This window comes from Pezoporus wallicus, unplaced genomic scaffold (assembly GCF_028554395.1).
Source record: "Pezoporus wallicus isolate ANWC-B61680 ecotype Strahan unplaced genomic scaffold, APGP_CSIRO_Pwel_v1 contig_4131, whole genome shotgun sequence".
Taxonomy (NCBI): domain Eukaryota; kingdom Metazoa; phylum Chordata; class Aves; order Psittaciformes; family Psittacidae; genus Pezoporus; species Pezoporus wallicus.
In genome coordinates, this window is record NW_026641950.1 from 1,385,186 (window position 1) to 1,409,408 (window position 24,223).

A 24,223-nucleotide genomic window follows, 5' to 3' on the forward strand; every position below is an offset into this window, starting at 1 on the left:
TATGCCCAAAGGACGGCTTAACACGCAAATAAATTAAAATGCCAGCCTCATCAGAAAAAATACTAGTTATTTCCTGTTCAGAAGCAATTGTTTATTACAGCAAAACAAAATACATTTGTTGGTAACTGTGCCAGTTTTTAAACTTACAATACAGAAGTATCTAATCACACTGAATCCTCTTTCTGGAGATTGCTTTAACAAGGAGATCATGTGGAGCAAATGTGTTACTGGAGTCAGAATCTTTGGAGAGTAAAAAAAGCTATAAATTGCACATTCTTCCCCTATTTCCAGCTTCTGGGATTAATTTGGGCATCCATGAATAATGCATTGCAAGACCAGCTTCCTACCTTTCGAGATTCATTCTGTTCATTCAATGTAACTATTATGACTCTCAGTCTGCTCTGTATGACATATAATTTTGCATAATATTAACCAGCATGTTGGAAGTAGGGCCTCCTTAATAAATAGAGTTTCTGCTTCAAAATTGCATACAGATGACTTCACAGAGCTACCCGGAATGCACACTCCAAACGCTATCTTCTGAAAACACTCTTGTCCGCTATAATGACATTTGAAATGACTGATGAAAACCTGCTTGGGTGCATACATTAGTAATTAATGGTGTGTAGATATGTCTTTGTCCTCCTGGAGAAGAATGAAGACTTGGCTTCCTCAGTAGATGTGGCTACTTACTTTACATTAACACATCTGTGACTCCGAGGTCCAAGCCTTTCTGGAAATCTGAGAAGAAAACACAAGCCTTTTCCCTTTGTGCTAGGAAATCGCAAGGCATTCAGCTGCTTGTATCCACCACAGAAACCTTAGGGAAACAGAAGACACACTGGGATTTCTCTGAAGAAGCAACACTGCCTGCTTAGTGAGACCTCAACCTAATGACCCAGATTGTATTGTGGCTGTGACATGTGTCCCACACTATAATACTTAATGGACTGTAATATTTAATCTCTTGGTATCACACTCCTCTATGAAGTGGGCATAGTAATAGCTATGTAGCACTTGCTCACAGAAACAACTCAGATTTGACTTATTTTATTTAGTGGAGCTGCTGTCTACAAAGTATTCAGATTATATATAAAGGATTGTGCCATTTGCTTCACACACAACATTAATGGGTGTTCTTTACGACAAATTAAAAGATTTAAGTTATTAGGAGCTACACATGAACGTGTATTGCTGTAGAGCATGGGCTTTTCTTTTTCATTTTTCAGCTGGATAAACTAATTAAGCACAGCTGAGCTCTGCAACTAAAAATAACATGTTGTCATTTACAGGACTGGGCTTTAACTGTCTCTTTTTCCCACAGGGGAAAAGTGAGAGACTTTAGAAAAGTAAAGTAATCTATAACATCATATCATATCAACATCTCTTAGTTTGCTGTGGGGCTGTGATACTGTGTGCAGTGCACATACTGCACTGTGCATGCAAACACTGGAATTCAAAGTAGAGAGGCTGCTGCGTGGCCAGTAGCATACACAGCTTGCTAACTTCACTGCACTCTTCTGCTATGTCTCTGCAAGGAATGAGGAGCAGGGAGGGCTGCACAAGCACAGATGGCAAAAGGGAAAAGCATGAGGAAAACAGGAGTGCATAAATTGTACCTGGACCCAACAAGGTATTTGGATAGTCTCCCACAGCCATCCTTTTGCATGCATCAGCTTCGGCAAGTGCTTATCCACCTCTTTAGATGTGTCTAGCTCACTCTGCTCCACACATCTGCATCACGTCCTTGCTACTCTTGCAATGTGAATGGGAAGTGCTGGTGCAGCTCTACGTAAAGAGAAGACCACTTTTTCCTCACAGGGCTTGAAGGGGCCCACAGAATTGGTACTCCATAATGGGGTCCCTGGAGCAGCAGGTTAGGAAATATTCCCCTCATTCATGCCCTTCTCCTGGCATTTTCCTGGTGGTGGCAGATAATCTGCTGATAATCAGCACTGAAAGTCAGGTGGTAGCTACCCAATGAACACTGCTATTTCGTGCCTGCCCTGATCCATAAGGCTGAGAAGAAATCCCTAAGGATTTACATTATTCAGATGCTATAGCTGGCAGGCAGACAGGTGACTGAAAGCCACAGGTACTTGTTCAAATCAAGAAAAACAAGAGCCAACTGAGAAGTCCAACTCCTCAAGTAACTCAGTGTTAACCAACTGCAACTGCTGCATCTTGCTTCAGCTTGCATCCAGGACCTAAGGGCCAGTTTCTTTTACAGCACTGACATGCTCTTTCTCATTTCCATATGCTTGCTCTATTACTGCAGCTGTCCCAGTAAATCCCAGCACGCTTGTTGCTGTACAAACGTATAACAGCTTCCAGCACACAGGAGCCACAGTAAGCAGGAAGACAAGTGAAGGCAGAGAGTGGAGAGCATCGCACCACCAGCTGCATGGTAGGTCTGCATGAAGCTGACCCAGGCTGGCCTTCCTCCCATGTCTCCTTGCAACCCTGCTTCTACCCAGGAAGGATGTGGGCTCTGCTGTCCTTGCTGGAGCAGAAGGGGCAGTGCTAAACCATGCTTCATCTTACTTCAGTGTGAAGCACTGAAGGCCGTGCAGCAGGGAGCCAAGGTGGTCAGCTGGGATGCTCCCCCCGGCACGTCCCTCCCCGGGCTGCCTGACATCCACATCAGCAGTCATAGTGTGCTCCACCATCTGAAACTACCTGCATGCTGCCATGCCCTCCCAATCACCCTAGCGCTGTCAGACCATGACATTCACCATATCATGGTCTAGGTTCCAGGCTGCTCCACCGCTGAGCAAGGGCCCCATCTCCAGGTGGAGACTTCTGCAGGGCATTAAAGAAATAATGAGGTCAAGTGTCCCAAGTGAATTGAGAAGGACTCAGCCTGGCTGCTGCTGCTGCTGCTTGGCCAGTGTTATTTGGTGGGAAAGCAGTCTGCATCCTAGTGGTAATGATCAAAATAGAACTGCTGTGGACCACAGAGGAAAGAAGATTGAGCCATAATCAGAAATGTCTAGAAACCATTGGCTTTTTCAACTGGAAATTTTCATGAGCAAATTTCTGTAGTTAACAGTATCAAATGAAAATGCTTTGCAGATATGTAATATACCAAGGTTCAGTGAATCTGGGAACAGCAGATGGCTTATATACATCTGAGGAGTTTTTTAATATTAAACAAATAAATTAAGATTGGAGAGGAGTGTCAGTCACACATCTTGTCAGATGTTTAATCAGGCAGAGGAGACATCCCAAATTTTAATTGCCTCTGTTTTTTAGTGCTCCAGTCTGATTTCAAACTGCATAAATGAAGCTCTTGAATTTTTCTTGTCTGGTTTGAAGTCCTGGTACCTAGATCGTAATTTATCAGTAATTTCTACAGGACACAGAGAACAAGAAAACTACCAAAAATTCTTCTACTCATGAAAGTATGAGATTGTGTTTCTTTTTAATTATTTCTCATATAATTAATTATTTCTCATATAATTAATCACCCATCTGTCTGGATAATGTTCGTCAACATTATAGTCATGAGCTAAAAAACCTGCAATGAATTCATGGCAAACTTAGCAGGAGATAAGCTGTGCTAAAGGAATAAAAATGATGTGTGGTAATGAGGTAGAGGATGCAGCAAAGTCTCTAAGAAAAATGCCAGTTTACCCCTTTATTTACCACATGGGGTTATCTGTCCTGTAATTAGGCACTCACAGGACAATCAAGCTCTGTTCTAGAGACAGCTTTTTATTTCATAGGGTTTTTTTTTCTTCCCACAGTAAACCCTAGCCCTAATGGCATTGTATAAACATGCTCCCACTCCTCAACATGGGGACAACTGATCCCAGGAGAGATCTGCTTCGTGTCACTCACCCAGATAGTAAATAGGATGTCTGGGAATTCAAAGTGCATGCTTATGAAGAATGAAGGAAGGAAGAATATTATTTGGCACCTTACGACCTTTCTGAGTATCATTTTAAATCCTTTTTGTCAACAGCACAAACACATGGCATGGTTGTGCACGCATCCATGCTCACTGATGTGGCAGTGTAGAGTACAAGCCTTGAGCTTGGCTTACTCTGCTTTTGGGAAATCTAAACTTTCCTAAACGTTTAAATGTGAGACATGACAGACTGGGTGTGATTCATGAAACGCTGACTTCCAGACGTCAGCTGCCACATGACTTGTATTCTTCCCCCATGCAGTTCGGTGGCCTCATTGCCACAGACAGCCCAGCCACAGAAGGAGGCTAAACGCTGTGGTTTAGCACCAAAACCCTAGTGTGACTATAACCACCTACGCTGAGCCTTTGCAGAAAACAGTTGCTAAAAGAACAGTTTATTGTAAAATAGCCTGGACTCCACCATCAAAATGCTCAAGTGAGGAATCTGGGGGGGAACAAAAGATGCTCAGCAAGCGCTGCTGTTCAAACCGGGGTTACTGCCTGGATTGGTATTCCCCATGCTGATGTGACATGAATCAGCTTCTCTTAAAATAAAATTTATGTATAAGGATACATTTTCATTTGTACCATAACTTTTCTCTACTTACAGCACTAAGGTGAAGCTAAAAGCGGAGGAAAAGAGAGGAAACTGCTGACTGATTCTGAACAGCTTTCTTAAGGAACTGTTGCAAATGCAGTGAAGGGAGGGCAAGAATGATGATAGTCAAGAATAAAAGGCCATGGAAGACATCTATATTAATGTACTGGTTGTCTAACCATAGCTCCGGCTGGGACAGTCAAAGCTGCAGCTTCAGATGGCAAAGCTGCTGCCATGGCCTTTCCAGCATCTCCCTTATAGGCAAGTGCAGGTGGCTGGGCGCCAGCCAGCATGTTCACTGGCCATTTTACTTCTGGGTTTGCTTAAGCATTCAGTGTGTTCATTAAGCCTGTTCCCTCATTTGCAAGCATCTGAAGTGGAATGGGCGTAAATTCAGAAGACTATGGCAGCTGTTGCTGGAATAAGTAGTGACTGCTGCCTGGAAGTTATGGCACAGTAACTAAGCTCCATAAGGAGCTCTAAAATAGTGTGGGCTGCAAGAACTAAAGCGGGAAAGCTACAGAGATGTGTTCAAACTCATTCTTGGGAGTTGAGAAACCTGAATTAAAGCTTACGAGCCTAGGGATGATGGGTGAACTAGCTTCTGTCTCTAGTCAGGGAAAAATTAGGCTTTTTCAGTTTATTGGCAGAAAGAGCAAACTAAACTTGTTCAGAGACAGAAGGTTTCCTGGCACTTTTGGTTGAAAGGGTGGACTGAGACACTTCTTGCAAATATTAATGAGAAACATTCAGTTCAAATCTCTCAAATTAAAGCAAAGCAGGTAATAAACTTCTTCAGGACTCTGTTTTCCTCAGAAATACAAGACATGGTTAGATCTTCTTTGAGAAGCTGCAAATAGGCTTCCTCAGACTCCATCAGTGACACGACAGTATGAATGCTACTGATGAATCTGGAAGCCTAGAACGATTGCGAGAACTCCATCCAGGGTGACAATAGGTCTGGGTGAAAGCTCTGGAGTACTTCCATTTTGCCAGGGAGTCTTTGGAAAAACCCCACAAATTGTCTATAAACTATTCATTGCACTTTGTTTTTCCTCTGTAATACTATTATTAAATTTTATTAATAATAGCATTAACAATTAGTAATTCATGTAATTATAGCAATTGGGTAATGAGTCACATTCTTATAAGTCTCATTGTCTTTTGAGAAAAGCAGGCTTTAAGAGCTAGCCTAGCATGAGAGCTGCTGAGTAAATCTCAGTGAAGTACAGGTATGTGAAGTTTAAACTTCCTGGTCTGAAGTTGAATTCAGGTGATAATAACCTGATAACAACCTGATGCCTCGAGAAAGTCACAGAGAGAAACTCATTTCCTAATAAACCCCTAGCTAGAAAATGGCTATTTTTGGATTTCTGGTTTTGCTGATGTACTCTTCAGGAAAATTACTGCTTTGAAATATGTGAAATACTTTTTTACAAGTGAAACTACACATATAAAACCAGGTCTTGGACTCGTATAACTGCAAAACCACAGTGAAATACCTTCCAGTCCAGATCATCAGAGGAAGCCTGTGGAGTACTCAAACCAATTGCTTTGATGACTGGAAGCAACAATTGCTAGAATTTACACCTATCGGCCTTTTGCTTTGTTTGCTTTCTGCTTTTCAGTTACAGAAGCTTGGTTGTAAGGGATGTTTGCTCATTCTAAGAATCACAAAGAAGATAATTTGAAGGGTTTCGCTGAAGTTTGGAGCAAATGCCTTGGTCAAGTGCTCTTTCAAATAGTGACAGCTATTTTTAGATGGTCTGGACAATTTTTGAATGAAAGGGTCTTGGAAATATTTTGCTGTATAAGAACTCACTGAGAAAGTTGGCTCTTAAAACACACTGCTTACTTTGTGAAACAGATATAAGCATTATGAGGAAGTGATGAAAGCTGGAATAGTAGCCTTATCAACAGGTGGCCCCGGGCAGGATATTCTTTGCTATTTACCCTATAAATAAAGAAAAGCCCTGCTTTGGGAAAAGACACAAGGCTAACAAGGTTAGGTAATCAATCACCTCCCAGTATCCATCTATCTGTCTTCCATGTAAGTACTCAAACCAAAATAATTTGAACAGGCATTTAGAAACTTTAATGGCACTTGAACACCAGCCAATTCCAACAGCTTTTCTGATAACACCACCACCAGATACATGAGTGAACTCCACAGAAGGAAACCAACCCCAAATAAAATATTAATTACCATGATAAAAGTGACTGTGAAATCTTCTGTGTACACCCTCCTCCCTCAAACTCAAACATTCTTGAGTGCGCATTGGCAGGCAGCCTTCAGATGCCTGTTCACACACACACAGAGCTGTTTCTCTCCCCTCAGGACTCCTGCCTCACAAAGGCAATGCAGGGACAAAACACAATAGCAAAACCATTCATTATTGTTCTTCCTGGCTGTTCAAATGGTCCCCATACTTTCTTCCCTGTTCCAGGAAAGGAACCACCATGTCCTTAACGGGCGACTAATTTCTATGGAAATCTGCCCAGAACTGGTACAAGCACAGCCTAGCTTTCAATATTGTCTTGCTGAATGGCACCCACAGCAATGAATAAGGTAACAAAAATATCAAAGGGAAAGAAGTTAAAAATTAGCCTAAAAATAAGGTAGTCAGCATTAAAGTGGGAATAGGGTCATGGCTTGCTCAGACATGAATCTCTGCTTTGGATTCACCACCTTGCTAGGGAATTTTGCACAGCTTGTTGCCCCGGAAGTGGTGTTTTTTTGGGTGCATTGTTTCAGGTTTTCACCACCACAATGCAGCCTGTGGATTAGACTCTTACTCTTTAACTCAGTACCTAGAGCACTAAAGAAGTTTCTTCCTTGTAATTTCTTCTTTACTTGAAGGAATTCAAACTGGTCTTTCTTACCTCCTAGGCAAAAGTTTTCTAAACTCAGATTCTCAGTTCCTCTCAAGTAAGTTGTGCTGTTTTGCATGAGTTAGTTTCACATATATAGAAAAGGGAACCAAGACAGGTTCTGTAGCTATAGGGGAGGAAAAAACACCTGAAAATAGGGATGACTTTCCAGTCACCTCCAGCTAATGCTTAAACCTGTTAAATATTCAGTGGAAACAAGATGTAACCACAGATGAAATAATTCTGTGCTCATATACTCTTGTTTCTCCACTGCAATGCTGCCAATATGTCCAGTTATACCAAAACATTCTAATATTATTCTGCCTCCTCCCTTCTTCTCTCACTTCCCAGATATCCTGGTACATAATTAAATAGCACAGTACAGTAAATATTCTACTCAACAAGTCACTTTAAACTTCTGAGACACCACACCACCAGATCACAAAATAGCACAAAACACTGATTCTTGTAGGCCATCTAGTGATAAAAGCAGTACAGTACAATGAGAAAACCATTTCAAGCTTTTCCTTCTTAAAGATCATTTCATATAACCTGCAAGACACACAGGGTTTCTTTGCTGATGGGTGTTTTTCCCACACAGCAGCAAGCAAGATGACTGCGCCCACAGCCATACTCTGAATAAGATGAGAGCGTGGCCACAGGCTCCTTTCCTTCTCTCTCCAGCGTTAATCCTAAAAACCATGCTGACATGACTATACCAAGTGGACACAGGTTACATAAGCGTCCTGACTTCTGACTGTCACAGATAGAAATAAAAGACTATAAAATGACCATTAATACTTTATCCATGGTACCTAAAATGAGAACAAAAATACACATCCGCTTGAATAAAAGTTTAATCCATGTATCATAGAAAAATCTAATAAGGCTTTATATGATAAAAGATATTAAGAAAAAACACATACAAATTCATAATAAATACAATGCTTTCTCATCACATTACATACAATATTGTTACAGTTACAGACTTAGGAACTAATTACTACCACTGCAGTTAGTAGACACTTCACTTACAAGTTTGATCCCTGTTTATAATGCTAAATCCTGCCCTCCTTACTTGGGCAAATTCTTAGAGATATTCCAAAGAACTCAGCCTGAACAAGAAGACTGGACTGGGTTTGTAAGTAGCTTAGCTGCCACATTTGTATGCAACTGTAGAGTGTAATCCTCTTTTTACACTTGATTCTACTCAGGAGTCAGCTAATAAAATTAATAAAGTCACCTATATTAAAACAAGTTCCATTTACTCAACTTGACTGATCTGACAAATGCAGAAATAACCTGCAATATCACATGTTTAAGCTAGTAATTACCTGGCAAGCATCCTTCTGGTAAGTCACAGCGTCTCCTTAGTTTTTTAACAAATGCATTTCACATTCTCTTACACAGTTGTTTCATGATAAAGAACAAGAGGAAAGTCTTTCACTTGAAAAACCTGAGAAACGTACCAGCTTTATTCAGATATGGTACTTGAGAGTATAACATACTACAAAACAGAGCTGTGGTATAAACCTGAATTTCATAAAACTTCAAATCTCTGCAGATGTTAACAGGGTTTGGAAGTTGTGCAACAGAGGAAAAGTTAGATTTGATTGTCTCGTCTTAGTTCCTTTTTGGACACCACACAAAATCACTGAGCAAAATTTTCACTAAGTGTGCAACAAAGCAAAGATATAAAAAAAAAAACGTATCACAGGGTATCAAATGCAACTGCTATTGTCACATTATGTCAACATTAACAAGTTTCTCATATACATTCATCTGCTGTTTGAATTCTAGCTGCATTAAACTAACCAACCAGGCAGAAAGAAACCACACTCTTTAAGTTAATGGCAAACTACTTCTTGACTCAAAGAGAGATTTCTATTAGCTACAGGAAAAGTCAGATTACATAAAGAAAAAAAAAATAGGTTTATATTCTTTCAAATAATAATTAAAAAAAAGGCATCTACATCTTTCATCTGTCTGCTGGCTCCAGTTATGTAAAACTGAATTTGAAACGAACAGAAAGTGGAATCAGCACTTAACTATGCCCTCCAAATGTACCCATATTACCTGAGACTTGCAATGCCTAGTTTACACTGCATCCTATTTATATAGGCCTCACAAGGTATAAGCACTCAAAACAAAGCTGAATGTACAAGAGAAACAGTTTCACAAATGGGATATAATGTGCATGTCAGGGGCTGGGGGGGGTGGGAAAAGTCTCATTGCTGTCATGCCTCCTTACTACTTTGGTCAATTTTTCAAATGACAAAATAGCCCCTGTCAAGAACTTGTTTACATACACATATTTATGTCAAACCCAAGAGTCTCATTTGTTAAATCACGTGAAAAGGATAGGATTTTCCTAAGCAATGCATCTAAGCCTTTCATGCTATCATAGCCCACAACATTTACAAAGATAACTCTCATATTTTAAAATACATGAATACAGTGTTTTTCCTTGTACTAAATATGACTACTTCCAAGTTAATAAGCATAATCAAGACCTTTTCCCTTGAAGAAAAAGCTATTTTTCTGCAGCTTCCCTTAAAGTGTGCTCCAAGACAATTATTATGTTATTAAATATAGACTTTATATTAATGGTCCACAAGTGCAGAAGAAACACAGAATAAATCATTATAAAGAAAGAACTGTGCTGGCTTTCTGTCATGTGCAGTGCACTACATCAGCTTAATTACTCAATGCTGGCAAATAATTCCATTTATAAATAGCAACACTGCACCTTTGACACAATATTCAATCAAAAAAATAGATTTGCTGAAATGAAGAAAATGTTCCTGTATAAACTGGAGTATAATTATAAATCAATTCTTTTGTTTCCTCAGCTTCACTGGGAAAATGGTGCAAGCTCTTCCGGGCTGTAAAACATTGTAAAAATACAGATCACTTTACTGTTATCCTACTTGACAGTATCTTTCCTGGCAAAGCAAGTTGTTCTGTGTAGTATAACAGCAAATGAAATTACAGTAACTTGTACGTGAAGAACTGTGAAGATGCATCTTCATAAAGCTGGTTATAGCATATTTTATTACTGGGGAGGGAGAAATTTAATTATTAATTTAAAAGCCAAGCCTGTACAAACATATTTATCCATGAGATAATTAAACAAAATAAAACCTGAATCCTTGCCTGATTTATCCCATCGGCAATTCTATGCAAGTTAAAATTAAGAACAGATGGATATGAAAATGGTATTTCAACAGAATGGTTTAGTTATTAAGTGATCATCGATGAGTATATTTTTGTCAGCTGAAAACAGTTTTTCACCCCATAATTTATTTTCAAAGTTAAGGAAGACACTCTGCCTTACATCAGCTAAAACCATCAATCACTCATTGCAACGTTAAGATATGAAGCACTCAGTAGGAGCAGTTGTACACCTACTGGAGAGGTGATGAAGGATAATAGCTCATGATATGGTATATGAGATGGCAGCAGACACAGAGCTGGCTGGCACAAGTTTACTAGAATTGAAGGTCAACAGCTCCAAAAGCTAGTGACACATCTGTGTGGTACCACGCGTGAGCTCATTACATGTGTGTACATATATAAAAGAACCCACAGGCACCATGGCTCAGCGGGATTTACAAGCAGAGCTGGCACTTTTTTTTTTTGCCACATTTACTTGGATAATGGCCTGAGCAAGCTTACTTGTGCCTGTAATACAGAGTGCAGATACTAGTGAACATAGCAAACAAAACCTGAAAACATGCTGCGTTCTAGTAGTAGACTACAAAAGAAAAGGCAGACTCACACTACACTTTCTCCTGGTTTTCCCTTTATTTTTGTCTTAGTCTCCTGTAAGTACCTTATCAAAATTCTTAAAATACAGGAAGCTTCTGGATACTTCTTGGATACTGCCAAGGCATTTTGTGTGATTTTGCTACCTTTTCACAAAGGGAAGTAGGACAACATTATGCAGAAAAAGGGCCCTGAACTTGTACAAAGCAAAACTTTTATTTCCACACCATTCTCACTGACTAGGTCAGCAGAAGTTGCATTTTTTTAAATCACTGTTTGCTTTTTAGGTGACTCTTCTGATTAGAGAACAAATTTAGAGACCAAATTCAATTAGGTTATTGATTATGTTCTTCATAGTGCCAGTCAATCAGGTAAGACAATTTCATAAATAGTCAATTTAAAACACGAAAATTTATTTTAGCAGAATGGTTCAGTAAGTATAAACAAAGGAATAAAGAAAGCTTTATCACTTTGAATATTCCTGTATTTATATCCTGCTTATTTAAATAGAACAGAAGTTTCATAAATTATCAATATTTTATACATTAGTCACTCCCAGCTTCTTAGGGTATAAACAAATTAAAAGCTCTATAAAATTAAAAAAACTTCTTGTGCTGTCTATAGTACATACCTGTTGGGCACCACACTGCTCCCCTTTGATACAGCTGTATACTGCCCAAGCAGTATTTATAATATTGGTGCTTATATTTTGCAAGCAAAACTAAGAATACAATGAATGACTATAACTCGGTTTGGAACTCAAGAAACTGCTGTAAGTATGAACAAAGTATTTTTTTAATTTCATTGTCTTTGCTCAAGGAAGGCTAAAATGTACAAGTTATCATTTGAAATGGTAGAAAGTCAAGCACAAACAATGCTTTTCAGCTAGTCCACTGAAGAATTTGTGGAATACCTGGACTTTTAATGTCACTTTTACTAAGCCATTCTATTTCTAGTATCCCATGTTTTTTTATAAGCCTATAAAGCTTGCAGAGTAATCTTCTCAGAAAGCAGTGAGAGGTACTGAATTCTCAGAGTTGAAAAAGAGGCCTGTCATCTTCAAAGATTTTTAATAATGCTTCACCCTAAAAAATGACATTTATAGATGATAAACTTTTTACCTTCATTAATGAAGAAGTCAGCTATATAATATGATGCTCTTACAGCTGACGGGGAATGGGGAATGCCTGGTGAACTCTTCCACTCAAAAGGATTTTTCTCTGGATGCCACTGGACGCCATAAATTGGATATTTGTATGCTGTAAGAAACACAAAGTACGTAAGCAAGGTCTATACCTAAAGAATTATACACTTAGTCTTACTGCAAAAGAACCCAAAGAATAAGCTACGAATAACTCACATCAACAGTTTAACAAAAGCTTAAGCAGCAAGGTGAAGCTCTGTTTAAGTCACAGTACAACTGAAAGAAAAAAAACAGATATTCTAATAGAAAGGTCTCATTCCTTGCAAGATTTTTGTACACCACTTTTTTTGATTATTCATTTCAAAATTAAACATATACATACACTGCTTTAGAAAAAATAGTGTTACAAGTGTATCAGCCTCAAAACTTCCCATCTACTGCCAGCATCACTCAACATACAATATTCACTGCCACACAGGATATTGCTGGCAGTTCCATGGGACAGATCCAAGTCTTAGGATCTCTTCAAAGGCCCAGTCAATCCAGGGGCAGCTCCCATCTGCTCTGTGCCAGGGCTGACATACTGCGGAAGCCAGTCCTTAACTCTTACAGAGAAGAGCAGCACAGCAGCTAATGACTGCTCTGTGATAAACGGCTTGCAGGCACATGAGATGCCTGTCATTAGGCTAATCAGGTTTTCTGATCAAATTGCTATTCTTTACTTCTGGGAAACAGCCAGTAGGCCATACAGAAGAATCCCACGGGTGGACAGCTGAGCCTTACTGTAGAGCTGCTAGTAGCGCACTGATCAAGATAAACCACTCCCTAAAGAGCTAACTTGCCTCTTGATCTCAGCAAACCTTGTGCAAAATGCAGGCAACACAAGGTAAGTAACAAAAAAGGCTTTTAGTGGAGGCAATTATCAGCATTGCTGCTAAAGCAGTGAGGAAGGTTGCTATTACCTCAGTACTCTGAACTGTTCTTGCAGTACAACAAACAGATACAGAGCATCACAAGAATGCAAGCAAAAGCAGACAGACAGAAAGCAAGGTTCAACAGAGGCATGTTGCACTGCAGAGGGATTAAACTACTTCAGGATGAGTGCTGTACACTTAACATCACAGGACTCATATTCTAGTGCTAAAGTGTACCAGCACATCTGAAAGGGGAACAGCAGGTAAGAGAAGTAATTAATTAGTCTCACAGATATGAACTCAAAAGATAAAATATCCCTGCACACAGAGTATGCTGCTCATAGCTAGAGCACTGACAGGCCTGACACTCACCCTGCTGTTCTAACAGCAAGCTTGTAGTACAAGCTAACATCAATGCCGCAACACCTCTGAAGAACTAGTTTGTCACAGTCAGTTTACAAAGAAAATTCATTTCCCTACCTTCCATGGTAGATATAAACTCCACTTGATCATTCATGTTAGTGGTCAAAACATTATAGAAATTATGAAGCTCTTCATTCTTTGTAAAATTCTGTGATAAGGAATCAGGAGAAAGATGTGTTATTTGCTCATTTATTTCTAGTTTTAACAAAGCAAAAGCATTTTTGTTCAGGAAATAAAATGACCACATACCTCCAGGGAAAGGCTCCACATATGAAAGTTTGATGTCAATGGCTCAGTAGCAAGTGCATGTAATACATCATCGGGGAAATTCTTGAATAATCTACTGGTTTTTGCAGCTGTTAGAAATAAAAATGAAAAAAAGGGTATTATCCATTACCCAAGCTGCCAGCAGTCTGTTGCATGGATTAATACTGAGCAGGAGACAAATTTAATGAAACACTGCATTAAAGTAAACTTTTATTTGTAGTATAACTTTATGATTTTAGAATATGCTGCAAGGAAAATCAGTTAAATAACTACAACAGATTTCCAATATGCTGTTACCACTGTCCTCCAGTTCTGTCCCAGAGAGGACCCAACATTAATGCTACCTAAAGTTCCCATTAAAACAAGTATCATTCTTTGCCACTCATTTTCGTGACCTTTCCATTCACAATGAGCACAAATGACAGAATTTGTGAATGCTACATGGTCCACAGATGTATTACTCACAAATTAAAGGATAAAGTAGCAACAGAGATCCCATATTTTACCAGTGTTGCTGAGTGGCACAGCTCTGTCTTACAGGTTCTCACCGATTTCAATACTGTAGAAGTGGAACAACAATGCTAATATTCATCATTAGGAAAGATGCAATTTGAAAAATTTATAATCACCTGCTCTCAGAGTTTGACAGGTTTTGGACCAATGAATTTTATTCAACTCTGTAACAAAAAAGGAACTTAAACCCACATTATTTTTGTAGGTCCAAATTATCAAATGACTCAAAGAGCTACAAGTGTGGTTTTCGCTGACTGCTGTTGGTTTCAAATGGTTTGTGCTCACATCTCTGCTTTACAAGTGATAGATTTGCACTGACATTATGAAAACAGTTATGGCAATTTATTAAGAAACAATTTAACAAGATTATAATTAGAAAATTCCCAAACATTCACCACTGCATATTTATTACAAACAAAACACAAGACCTCTTAGCAAAACTCAGACAGGAGATGTAACAGATTTTTCACCTGAGGTAAAGTTCAGAGGGAGTGCAAAACCATTTGTCTTGGTATTAACAAGCAAAACTTTGCCACTTGTGAGATACGTAAGCTCTTCGTGTCCAAGACATGTTCCCCATACTGGGAAATAATCTCCTTTATCATTAGCCTTCAAAATAAAAAACAACAACATAAGGAAAAAGCACTGAAGATTTATAGAAAGAAGACTGAAGAGAACTTCCTACTCTTTTTGCTTTTTCTTGTGTAGGTGACAGATAAAACTACTGCAGTAGTACAACTGCTACTAAATTAGCTGTTAACAGTTCAATTAGAACTGAAACAAACAGACTCTCTTAGCTTTTCTCCTGAAATATGAAGACTACGGGATTATACATGTCTGTTGAAGCAGTAAACTGAGCCCAATGATAGCAGTTTGACTGTTCTTTCTACCAGTAAGTAATACTGAGAGCAGCAAAGAAGGCAATCAGAAGAGACACAAACCAGCCTGTCACCATCTTGAGGGAAAGCTTACTCAATTCATACTTTTATATGAAACATGTTATGATCACATTCAAGGGCCATTTGCAATGTCTGAATGCCTGTGCCCACCCATTTGAATTAAGAAAACATAAATCCTATTACTAGCACGGCTACAGTTTAAGTAACATGCTTGTATGCTTGTTTAACTAGCAGGTTTGGAGCTGTGCTCCAAAAAGATAAATTGTGAGTTTAAACGGCATAAAAAAGTGATAATCACTTTCAAAAGAATAAGAATTGATAGGCAAGTGCAAAAACAAGAGAAGAAAGTAAAAAAGGAGAAAAGGAAAGCAAAAAGAGAACACAACTAGCTTCCTGTCACTTCACTAAGGACAGTGCATACACACAATGAAAATCTCCATTATTGTATGGTTTATTCCTGGTAGTAATCGCATGTTAGAGGCTGAGACGTTTCAGAACTCCTGGCTTTGTGAAATATCAGTAGTTTTTCTTAATTTGTTTCTAAACATTTTTAGGTTATGCATAACGCATCACACCACACATCCCTATGAGCTACAGCTCAAAAGCCTTTTTTGAGAGAGCCGAAACTATAGGCTTAGAATAAAAATGTTACCCTACTGCATTACTGGTAGCATGGTAATAAAAGCCCATATAACTACTTCTCAGAGCAAAACATGGAAGGTTTACAGAAAGAAGGCCAATAGTACTGCAGTCTTCATGACTACCCATCATGCATAGCTAGACACAGGACTTGCAATACCGCCTGTCTTTCATGTAAGTGAGGAACAAAGCCACTAAAGACAAAAAATACACTACAGTTTAGTAACTACTACAACTGAACCATAACACTTCGTGCTCCCCTGCTCCCCTCCTTTTTTTTTTTTCAATAAACATTAGCCTGTAGGCTAAGCATGTATTAAACAACACCCAAGACATCACATTTTAAGAACTAATTTAAAAGCTGGAAAGCAGTATTTCATTTGGGGTTTTGCCTAGCTAGTAAAATTCTATTGACTTGAATGGGGATTAGCATTTCACATGCTCTGTTCATGTTGAGGCAAAGCCAGACCACATCATTTCTCATTGTGAACATGTGCAAACAAATAAAAAACAAACCCTCATACATTTTTAAAAACCATAAAATTCAATCAATTCCATACCTGACAATATACTGTTGCCTAGTGTAGCTTACCTTATATCAATAAAGCTGCCAGTATTTTATAACCCCGATTAAGTCTCAAAAGATGAAAATCAAAACACACAATTAGCACAAAAAACACAGGAAAAAAAAAACAACCCTGACTTATTAGTAAGGGTTACCTATGATGAACTGAAAATTACTTTCTGCCTTTCACTCACCTGAAGTACACCTACCATCTAACAAACCTGCCACTCTGATCATAAAATTACGACATATACAATTGAGTTAATCATTGTGCAATGTCAATAAAATTTCATAATAGGACTGCAAACCACAAGAACCCCTTGCCCCAGTACTGCATACCAAGACACAGGCCGCACTTCACACAATGAGCAGTTTCAAAAAGACAAATGAGACTGTCCCACGTAGAAGCGAGACAGCCTTTGCAAGATTCAGGTTTAAGGCAACAGACAAACAATCACCACGAATGAAAACAGATAAAAGAACACTATTCGGGTCACAGGAAGTGAACAGCAGGAAACTTAATCACTGAACTGCAGCAGCTGACTGGTCCTGCAAATACCACTGCCTGTGCTTTCCTTGTCTGCTGTTGGGAAGTCAGCAGCAAGGGTAGAAGAGGAATTCTTTCCTGCTGATGAACGCTTCTACCACAGTAACTGCTTAAACACTGCTCATAATTGCCTTTAGAATTGGGCAAATTTTTCCAAAATATGACTTCTGTGACTATTTTAATCAATGTTAACTGAAAATAAAATAAAGCCAGTACAGAGGAAAAAAAGGAAGAAAAATTACATTTTTATGCTATTTCAATACAGAAGATCCTTAACAAATCATAGGGATTGTATATAAAGCTCAGCAAATCTCCATGCCTTTCCACAATGCAAATTTTACTTCAAAATGTCTTTATTAGTAACTGAAAAAAACTTCACCTTTTATGCTCTAAGAGAATTAAATGTCCGGTAGGATTCAAAGCCTTCCTCATGTTCTTTGAAATAAACAGCTTTCCTAGATATTCAGTCTTTTTCTTAATGAAGCTAATGATCATATGAATATTTACAATTCAGATAACCTCTCAAGTGCTCTTCCTACCTTACTTCATGCTGTAAATGAAGCTAGTGTTTGCTTTAAAAATGTGCTATATTTACAGTTACCAATGCAAAGAAATAGCTAAAACGGTAGACCCCATATCTGCACATCTGAAGATATATTTAAATCTACTTATAGGTAAGTAAGAATAAAGGTGTTTCACTAGCTGCAACATACTGGCGAAGGGAGGTCTTAATGTTCTATTATTGTAAATTGGTTTGAGAATCTGTCTAGAATTCCGAGTTCAAACTTTAGTCATGAAACTTATACAAATTATAACATTTATGTATATCTTTGTTCAACATTTAATGTCAAAGGATAATTTGCACTTTCTGAAGGCATTACTGCTACTCTATTGCAAGTTCCACATAGCCATAAGCCTCAGGTACAATGAATAAACAATACTGTTTTCACCTGAAGAAATTGAGAGTGTAAGACCATGACGCAAGATATAACAGGAGAGGGCTCCAGAAGTCTGAATCTTAAGCTATTAAATGATTTTTTTTTTATGTAGAAGCCAGCTACGAGCTACTTATTATTGGGCCTACAGTTAACACACTGATGCCAATGCAGAGTTATGAAAATATGAGCCTCCCTGTCACTTTGATCTCTGAACAGTGACAATACAAGAACAGACTGTTCCTTAGTAATTACCTCTAACGCCTTGTGGTAAAATATCTTAGCAACCCTGGAATATTCTGAAGTCTTAAGATCCACACCGCCTCCTGGAAAAAGTACCCTGAAAGGCAACATTCAAGAGTCTGATTAGCAATGGCGATTAAACTAAAAGCTGGACAATGTACACAGAGAAAGGTCTGATAGTGGTTTTAAGGGTAGGATTCAGGTCTAGATTTAGACACCTACACTTCAGAAATCTTCAGATAGTCATCTAAGCTTCCAGGGATCTAGTCAGAAAAGTCAAACATCTTTTCTACAGCAGAAACCTAAGTCAGTAGGCTGGTCAGCCAATTAGGCTCCACTGGCTCTACAGACTAGCATGACATTAATTACAGGAGTTTAGACAGCTGTCACACACATAGACAGCAAAGTTTAGGTGTCTTAGTCTTTAACTTATTCATATCCTAAATCTTAGTGTTCTTCTACTGAAGAATAGTAACTATTACAAAGCAGTGACCAAGCCTATTGCAATGTAAGGAAGAGGAGAGTAAATAGAAAATACACAAAGCATACAGATTTCAGCTGGCATGTAAAAGGGTTGCACCCCATGACTCCATCAGATCCTGTCCTGACTCTTAGCTGGCTCTGCCTACCACTTTAAAATCCTGACCCTGAACTTGATTCATCCTGTTCCATTTCAGTGAAGAACTGAAGAGCTGTGGCCCTGACAGAGTAATCTTCCTGTTGCAGACAACACAGTTCAAAAGTTCCTATTAAAAAGGAAGAAAAAGTATGTTTGGCTACACAGAATCTGATGTAGCTGAAGACAATAAAACAATCTCAGGGACAATTTCAAAGAAACAGTGCACAAGCTTTTTCCACTACAGTAAATAATCAGCAACAGCTATTCTCTGTGTCACTCCCCAGACCCAAACACCACAAAAGAAAAAGACACAGTGCAGTCTTTTTCACATGTATGCATGATGACATGGAAAGTAATCAAGTACTATCAGAGGCAGTAATGTGTAATAAGGGAAGTCTCTTCCGGCTGTAACTGAAACAGCAGCCACAGAACCAACAGAACTGAATGTATGAGCACTCCCTAACCCACTGGGGAAGAACCTCAAGTAGATTTACTCAAGCCACATCCACCAGTTGCTGATTTTTCACCAAAATGGCTGAAGGATTTTCTCTACACTTCTGTGCTCTGGAAATGGCAACCTGTATCAGTGAGACACATGCACCTAGAAACAACTAACACCTCAAATGATCCTCAGCATTTGAGTGCGCATTTATACCATTGTGACTCAGTTTATTTTAAGGTAAATGATGCACAAAATCACACAAAAGCCACCAAATACTTGGCGAAAAAGTAGAGCAGTATTCATAGAATCACAGAATAGTTAGGGTTGGAAAGGACTTTTAAGATCCAACCCCCCTGCCATCAGATTACTCTCCAGTGCCAATACAGAAAATTAATACAGCTGAAGATATTTTCAGAACAGATCAGATTATAGATTTCCACAGAGATCTATAATCTCTGTAAATTAGACAAATAACGTGATCCTTACCTGGAAGTAGTGGAAAACTTACTTCACCTGTTCCTTTTGTTCAAACCAAAAACTGGTCAATACTAATTAGGAAAAACAACTGTCATTTCTGCTAATGCTAAAAGGAAGTAACCCATTAAATAGCAATGATAATGGCTTGACATTGCCATAAGCAGATTGAAATGCAACTACCTGTATTCCCGTATCTCTAACTGGCTAAAGCTGATGACATACACTGCATTTCAAAGTCTATCCCAGGAGTACCTTGCTATATTCACAATATTCTGTCTCTAAGACTGTAAATTTCATGATTTTAAGAAAGTGGTGATGTAAGTAAATAATTTTCAACTGCAAAGAACCTGGAGCTCAGCTCCTGCAACATGAAATATCAAGGTATCGCCTTTATTAAGTTTCCACAGAGTGGAAAGTCCTTCCCTCAAAGGATCTTTTTTGTTATTTACACACAGCTGTGCTGTGGAAGTCACTAGCTGACAGAGGAGGGCAATAAGAGGAAATCTAGAGTGGCCTTACCCACCTACACAGCACAAATCAAAACGCCAGCCATTGCAAAGACAGAAGTATAGAGGAACTGGATCTAACTGCCTAACACCCTCTTCTGCATCAAGGTAGGTGGTGAGGTAGAAAGAATGGGAGACCCCATTGGTACAAGTCCTTCCAGCAACCAAAGAGAGGCTGGCAGCCATAAGAAAGGGATGAAATTATTCATTTTGTCTCCAACATGAGAAGCCACATGGGGAGAAAATGTCACTGTCTTACATCTGCTTATGCCACAAGACTGTAAAGACCCATGTCTTAGTGTACAGGTCATGATGTGGAGCATAAGAGGACAATACTCGCCCCAGCCAGCCATGGGGCTAAATCTAAAAGTTTTATACATGTTGATTAACATTCTAGTATATGCGTAAACTTAACAAAAACATTCATGGTTTAAGATGCTGATCTCAAGACTACAAGTAGCTCAACCACATGCTACAGGCTTACATACAATCAAGCCTGTGAATGTAGCATCAGCTGATTTAACTCTCCCGAAGTCCACTTTAGCACCAGGAAAACATAAAAGGTTTTGGCTTTGTTTAGTCCACAATTAAACTGTGTTAAATTAGATCACATTATCTCACACTTGAAATAGAGGAAGAACACATGCCATAGGGCAGCTGGAAAGTTAGAATATTTGTCCAACAAAGACCTAAGCCGCAGAACCATGACAGGCAAAGACAGGCCATTCAAGCAACAAGAGAAAGCACCCATACAGAAAAGGGTAGAAGAGACTGTAAAAGAGAAACTTCTGTGATAGCAGAGATAAGGGAAGGAGCAGAAGAAGCAAGCAAAGGTAAGAACAGGGATGAAACACCTAGCAAGTGCTATTAAATATTAACATTAACATGACCACTCAAATGAGGAAGAGGAAAGAATTAACAAAGAAGTGGGGTTTTCACTCATAAACTTGTTAACCACTATAATGCCACTTCGCTCTGCCTGCAGATAAGCACAGGCAAATGTCAGGATGAGCCTTGGCACTGTTGCAGATTATCTAACATGTGCCCGTCAAGGAAGGAAAGGCAGTAGATTGACATCGGACGAAATAGTGCTCTGTCTTTGAAAGTATTTATGTGTCTGAAGCACTCGGCACAACCTCTCAAGAGAGCAGGAAGTGTTCTTGGGAATACAGCAAAGCTCAATACCAGAACTATCACATCTTTCAACAAAAAAAACAGTGCTCAAAACTTACCCATTAATAGAGTGGAATATTTTATCATATTCTTCATCTGAAAGATTTAATCTGAAACACCAAGAAAATAGTTACAGAATACATATGAAAAATGTATACTTAACCACAAAAATGTCATCATTATTGATCAGAAACGTGGGACACAGAAAACATTTAGAAAGCATGCTTTCAACAGAATAAAACAGACCCAAATCAAACAAAACATTCAGCTTGAAAGAGTGCAACCCACAGAATTGACAATAGGGCCCTGTCAGGTACAGTTCAAGATTAGATACTAAGAGACCCCTTTGAAGGCACTTGTTAAATTTGACATTTATATGAATGGTATGGTTATTATTTCCTGCAGACTGGCAACTCCGGTTTCCAATTGATTCCCAGTAGGGCAGAGCTGCAAACAGTAGGTCACACCCATTCTTCAGCAAAGATGTAGTTAAGAGGTGCGAAGATGAGAAAGTCCTCAGCATCGGCAAAATGTCAGCAAACCAGCAAGGTGGAAACACTCCTTGCAGAACTGATACACTGGGTATATTCAAAGAGTTCAGCTTTGCTAGATCTAACTTTGTTGCCAGATTTAGAAGCCTCCATTCATGGATGAAGCTTCTGGTCTGCAAACATTATAAAAGCTCTACCAGCCGCGTGAGGAACATTGCTTCTAATTCTGACACTTAACTGGTGCTCTTATTTGACTATGTATATACATGCTACTGTAATTTTCTGCAGCTCATTAGTATTAAGTTCTGACAATTACAATTTTAACATTTTATTTCAGTAGGTTTACTATTTTATAGCTGTTGGCTATCAAGTATTGCCAGTTCTGTTACTTTGCTAATTTTAACCAACAACCAACATAAAACACCACATGGACGTAGCAACCCACAGTCTGAGCAGAACTGGACTTTGGTTTCTTCAAGGAGTACTGACAGCCTTTCTCCATTACTTGAATTCTAGGACTACACAATGTGACAGACAATATGTATGTATCTAGATACCTACGTGTGTTTGTGGGGTACTACACATTAAACTGAATATACCTAACTTCAAAAAACTAGGGATGCAAACTCTGGAGGGCAATTTTACAGGTAAAAACCTAGTCATTTCAAATAAATGTAATTTTTAATATTTCTTCTTACATATAACATGTTTCAATAATAGCATGTTTCAGCCTTTTATTCTGTTTGCTTCTAAAGCTCCCTGCAGATTGTGGTATCTTCAAATAGTCTTCGAGGAGCTTTAAACACTCTCAAAAGCAGCACAACTGCTTTCTGGGCTCTAAGATAATACCGTTAAGTTAAACAATTATTACCCACTTGTAAGGATATAAAAATCTACCTTATTGGCACAACTCGGGCACCAGCAGATTCCAAAAACTTCACGTATGAAGCTGCAATATAGGAACTTCCAAATCTGTGGAATTTATCAAAGTGACACTCCTGTGCCAATATTCCTGAAGGATCCAAGACAGAAAATTAGGGCTATACAAACAGGAAATGCTACACACTTAAAACAGAATTAAACTCCAGTTTCCTACATGCGTAACATTTACCACCTGAAGGAATTCCAAACACTGAGACACTGGGGTATCAATTACGATGCCTAGTCACAAGGCACCAAATAAACATATTACCTAAGACTCACCTTCTCTACTTTAATTATTCAGTACTACAGCTCCTTTTGGATAAGCTATAGTTAAGATTTTTTAAAAAGGTATATATAGTGTAACATTATTGATAAAAGCTTTAACCAAACCCATACTCACTCCACACAGAAACTGACAGGGTTTCATAGAATGGTTTGGGTAGAAAGCTCATCCAGTTCCAACCCCCTACCATGAGCACGGACACCTTCTACTAGACCAGGTTGCTCAAAGCCCTGTCCCACCTGGCCTTGAACACTGCCAGGGATGGGGCAGTCACAGCTTCTCAGGATAACCTGTGCCAGGGCCTCACCACCCTCACAGTAAACGCCGGTTTGGGTTCCCTCGCCAGGACAGCGAAGGCAACCCTCGGGCCGACCGGTAGCCCCCCACCCGCCCCTTACCAATGATGGGCCTCTCATTGCCCCTCGCCAGGCGGCCGTACAGCACGACGGAGGCTGCGGCGGCGCAGCGGAGCCAGAGCAAGAGCAGTAGCAGGAGCAGGGGGGCTGCCGGGCCGGCAGAAAGCCCTGCGAGGCGCCCCATAACCACGTCGCCCGCTGCCTGCCAGCACCAACCGCTCCGCCACCACCTCAGTCCTGCGCCGCTCAGCACCCTGCCCGCCTGCGCCGCGGGGCACGCCGGGACATGTAGTTCCGGCGGCGGGGAGCTGAGGGCCGCCTGCGGAGAGAGGCGGAGGGCTTGGCTTTGCTGAGGTCCCCCCTCAGTGCTGCGACGAAGTAGTTGCTGCATCATTAACCAGTGACAGACCAGTATGGTTCAACTAGAAGAGGTTTATTAATATAATGGTGCTAATACGTTAAAAATTATAAAAACATTGAGCCTTACATTGTGCTTATGGTCAGTAGTGAATTATTTGCATCATCTAACAGCAAATGTCTGTTTTTAGAGGCACCCCTTATATTCTTAAATAATAATGCACCTAGAGATTTTTATTTCTTTCTTTTGTTGACTCTGCAGCTCAAAGCTGCCAGACACCCCCCATCATACAGACACCTCTTCCAGTCATCACGCAAATGTTCTCATTTTATTGTGTCCTTACTATTAACAGCAA

General features: G+C 39.3%; 1 protein-coding gene across 1 annotated transcript; it reads right to left on the reverse strand.

Moving 5' to 3' along the window:
* Positions 1–8,225: 8,225 nt before the first annotated feature.
* On the reverse strand, positions 8,226–23,694 carry GGH (gamma-glutamyl hydrolase). The gene is made up of 9 exons (XM_057426129.1): positions 23,553–23,694; positions 22,845–22,959; positions 21,516–21,566; positions 18,252–18,336; positions 14,882–15,020; positions 13,881–13,987; positions 13,689–13,779; positions 12,272–12,409; positions 8,226–10,267 (listed from the first exon to the last, which is right to left on the reverse strand). Exons 1-9 carry the CDS (start codon positions 23,692–23,694, stop codon positions 10,146–10,148), a joined length of 990 nt encoding a protein of 329 aa, XP_057282112.1. The 3' UTR covers positions 8,226–10,145.
* Positions 23,695–24,223: the final 529 nt, after the last annotated feature.

What these genes read in the sequence shown, in the direction of transcription:
- GGH (XM_057426129.1), bottom strand. Translation starts at nt 23,694, where the DNA reads ATGGGGCGCCTCGCAGGGCTTTCTGCCGGCCCGGCAGCCCCCCTGCTC. An exon ending in TGTGGAGCCTTTCCCTGGAG is followed by an intron (nt 13,780 to 13,880) that starts GTATGTGGTCAT and finishes TCCTTATCACAG; the next exon opens with AATTTTACAAAGAATGAAGA. An exon ending in GTTTATATCTACCATGGAAG is followed by an intron (nt 12,410 to 13,688) that starts GTAGGGAAATGA and finishes TGTTTCTTACAG; the next exon opens with CATACAAATATCCAATTTAT.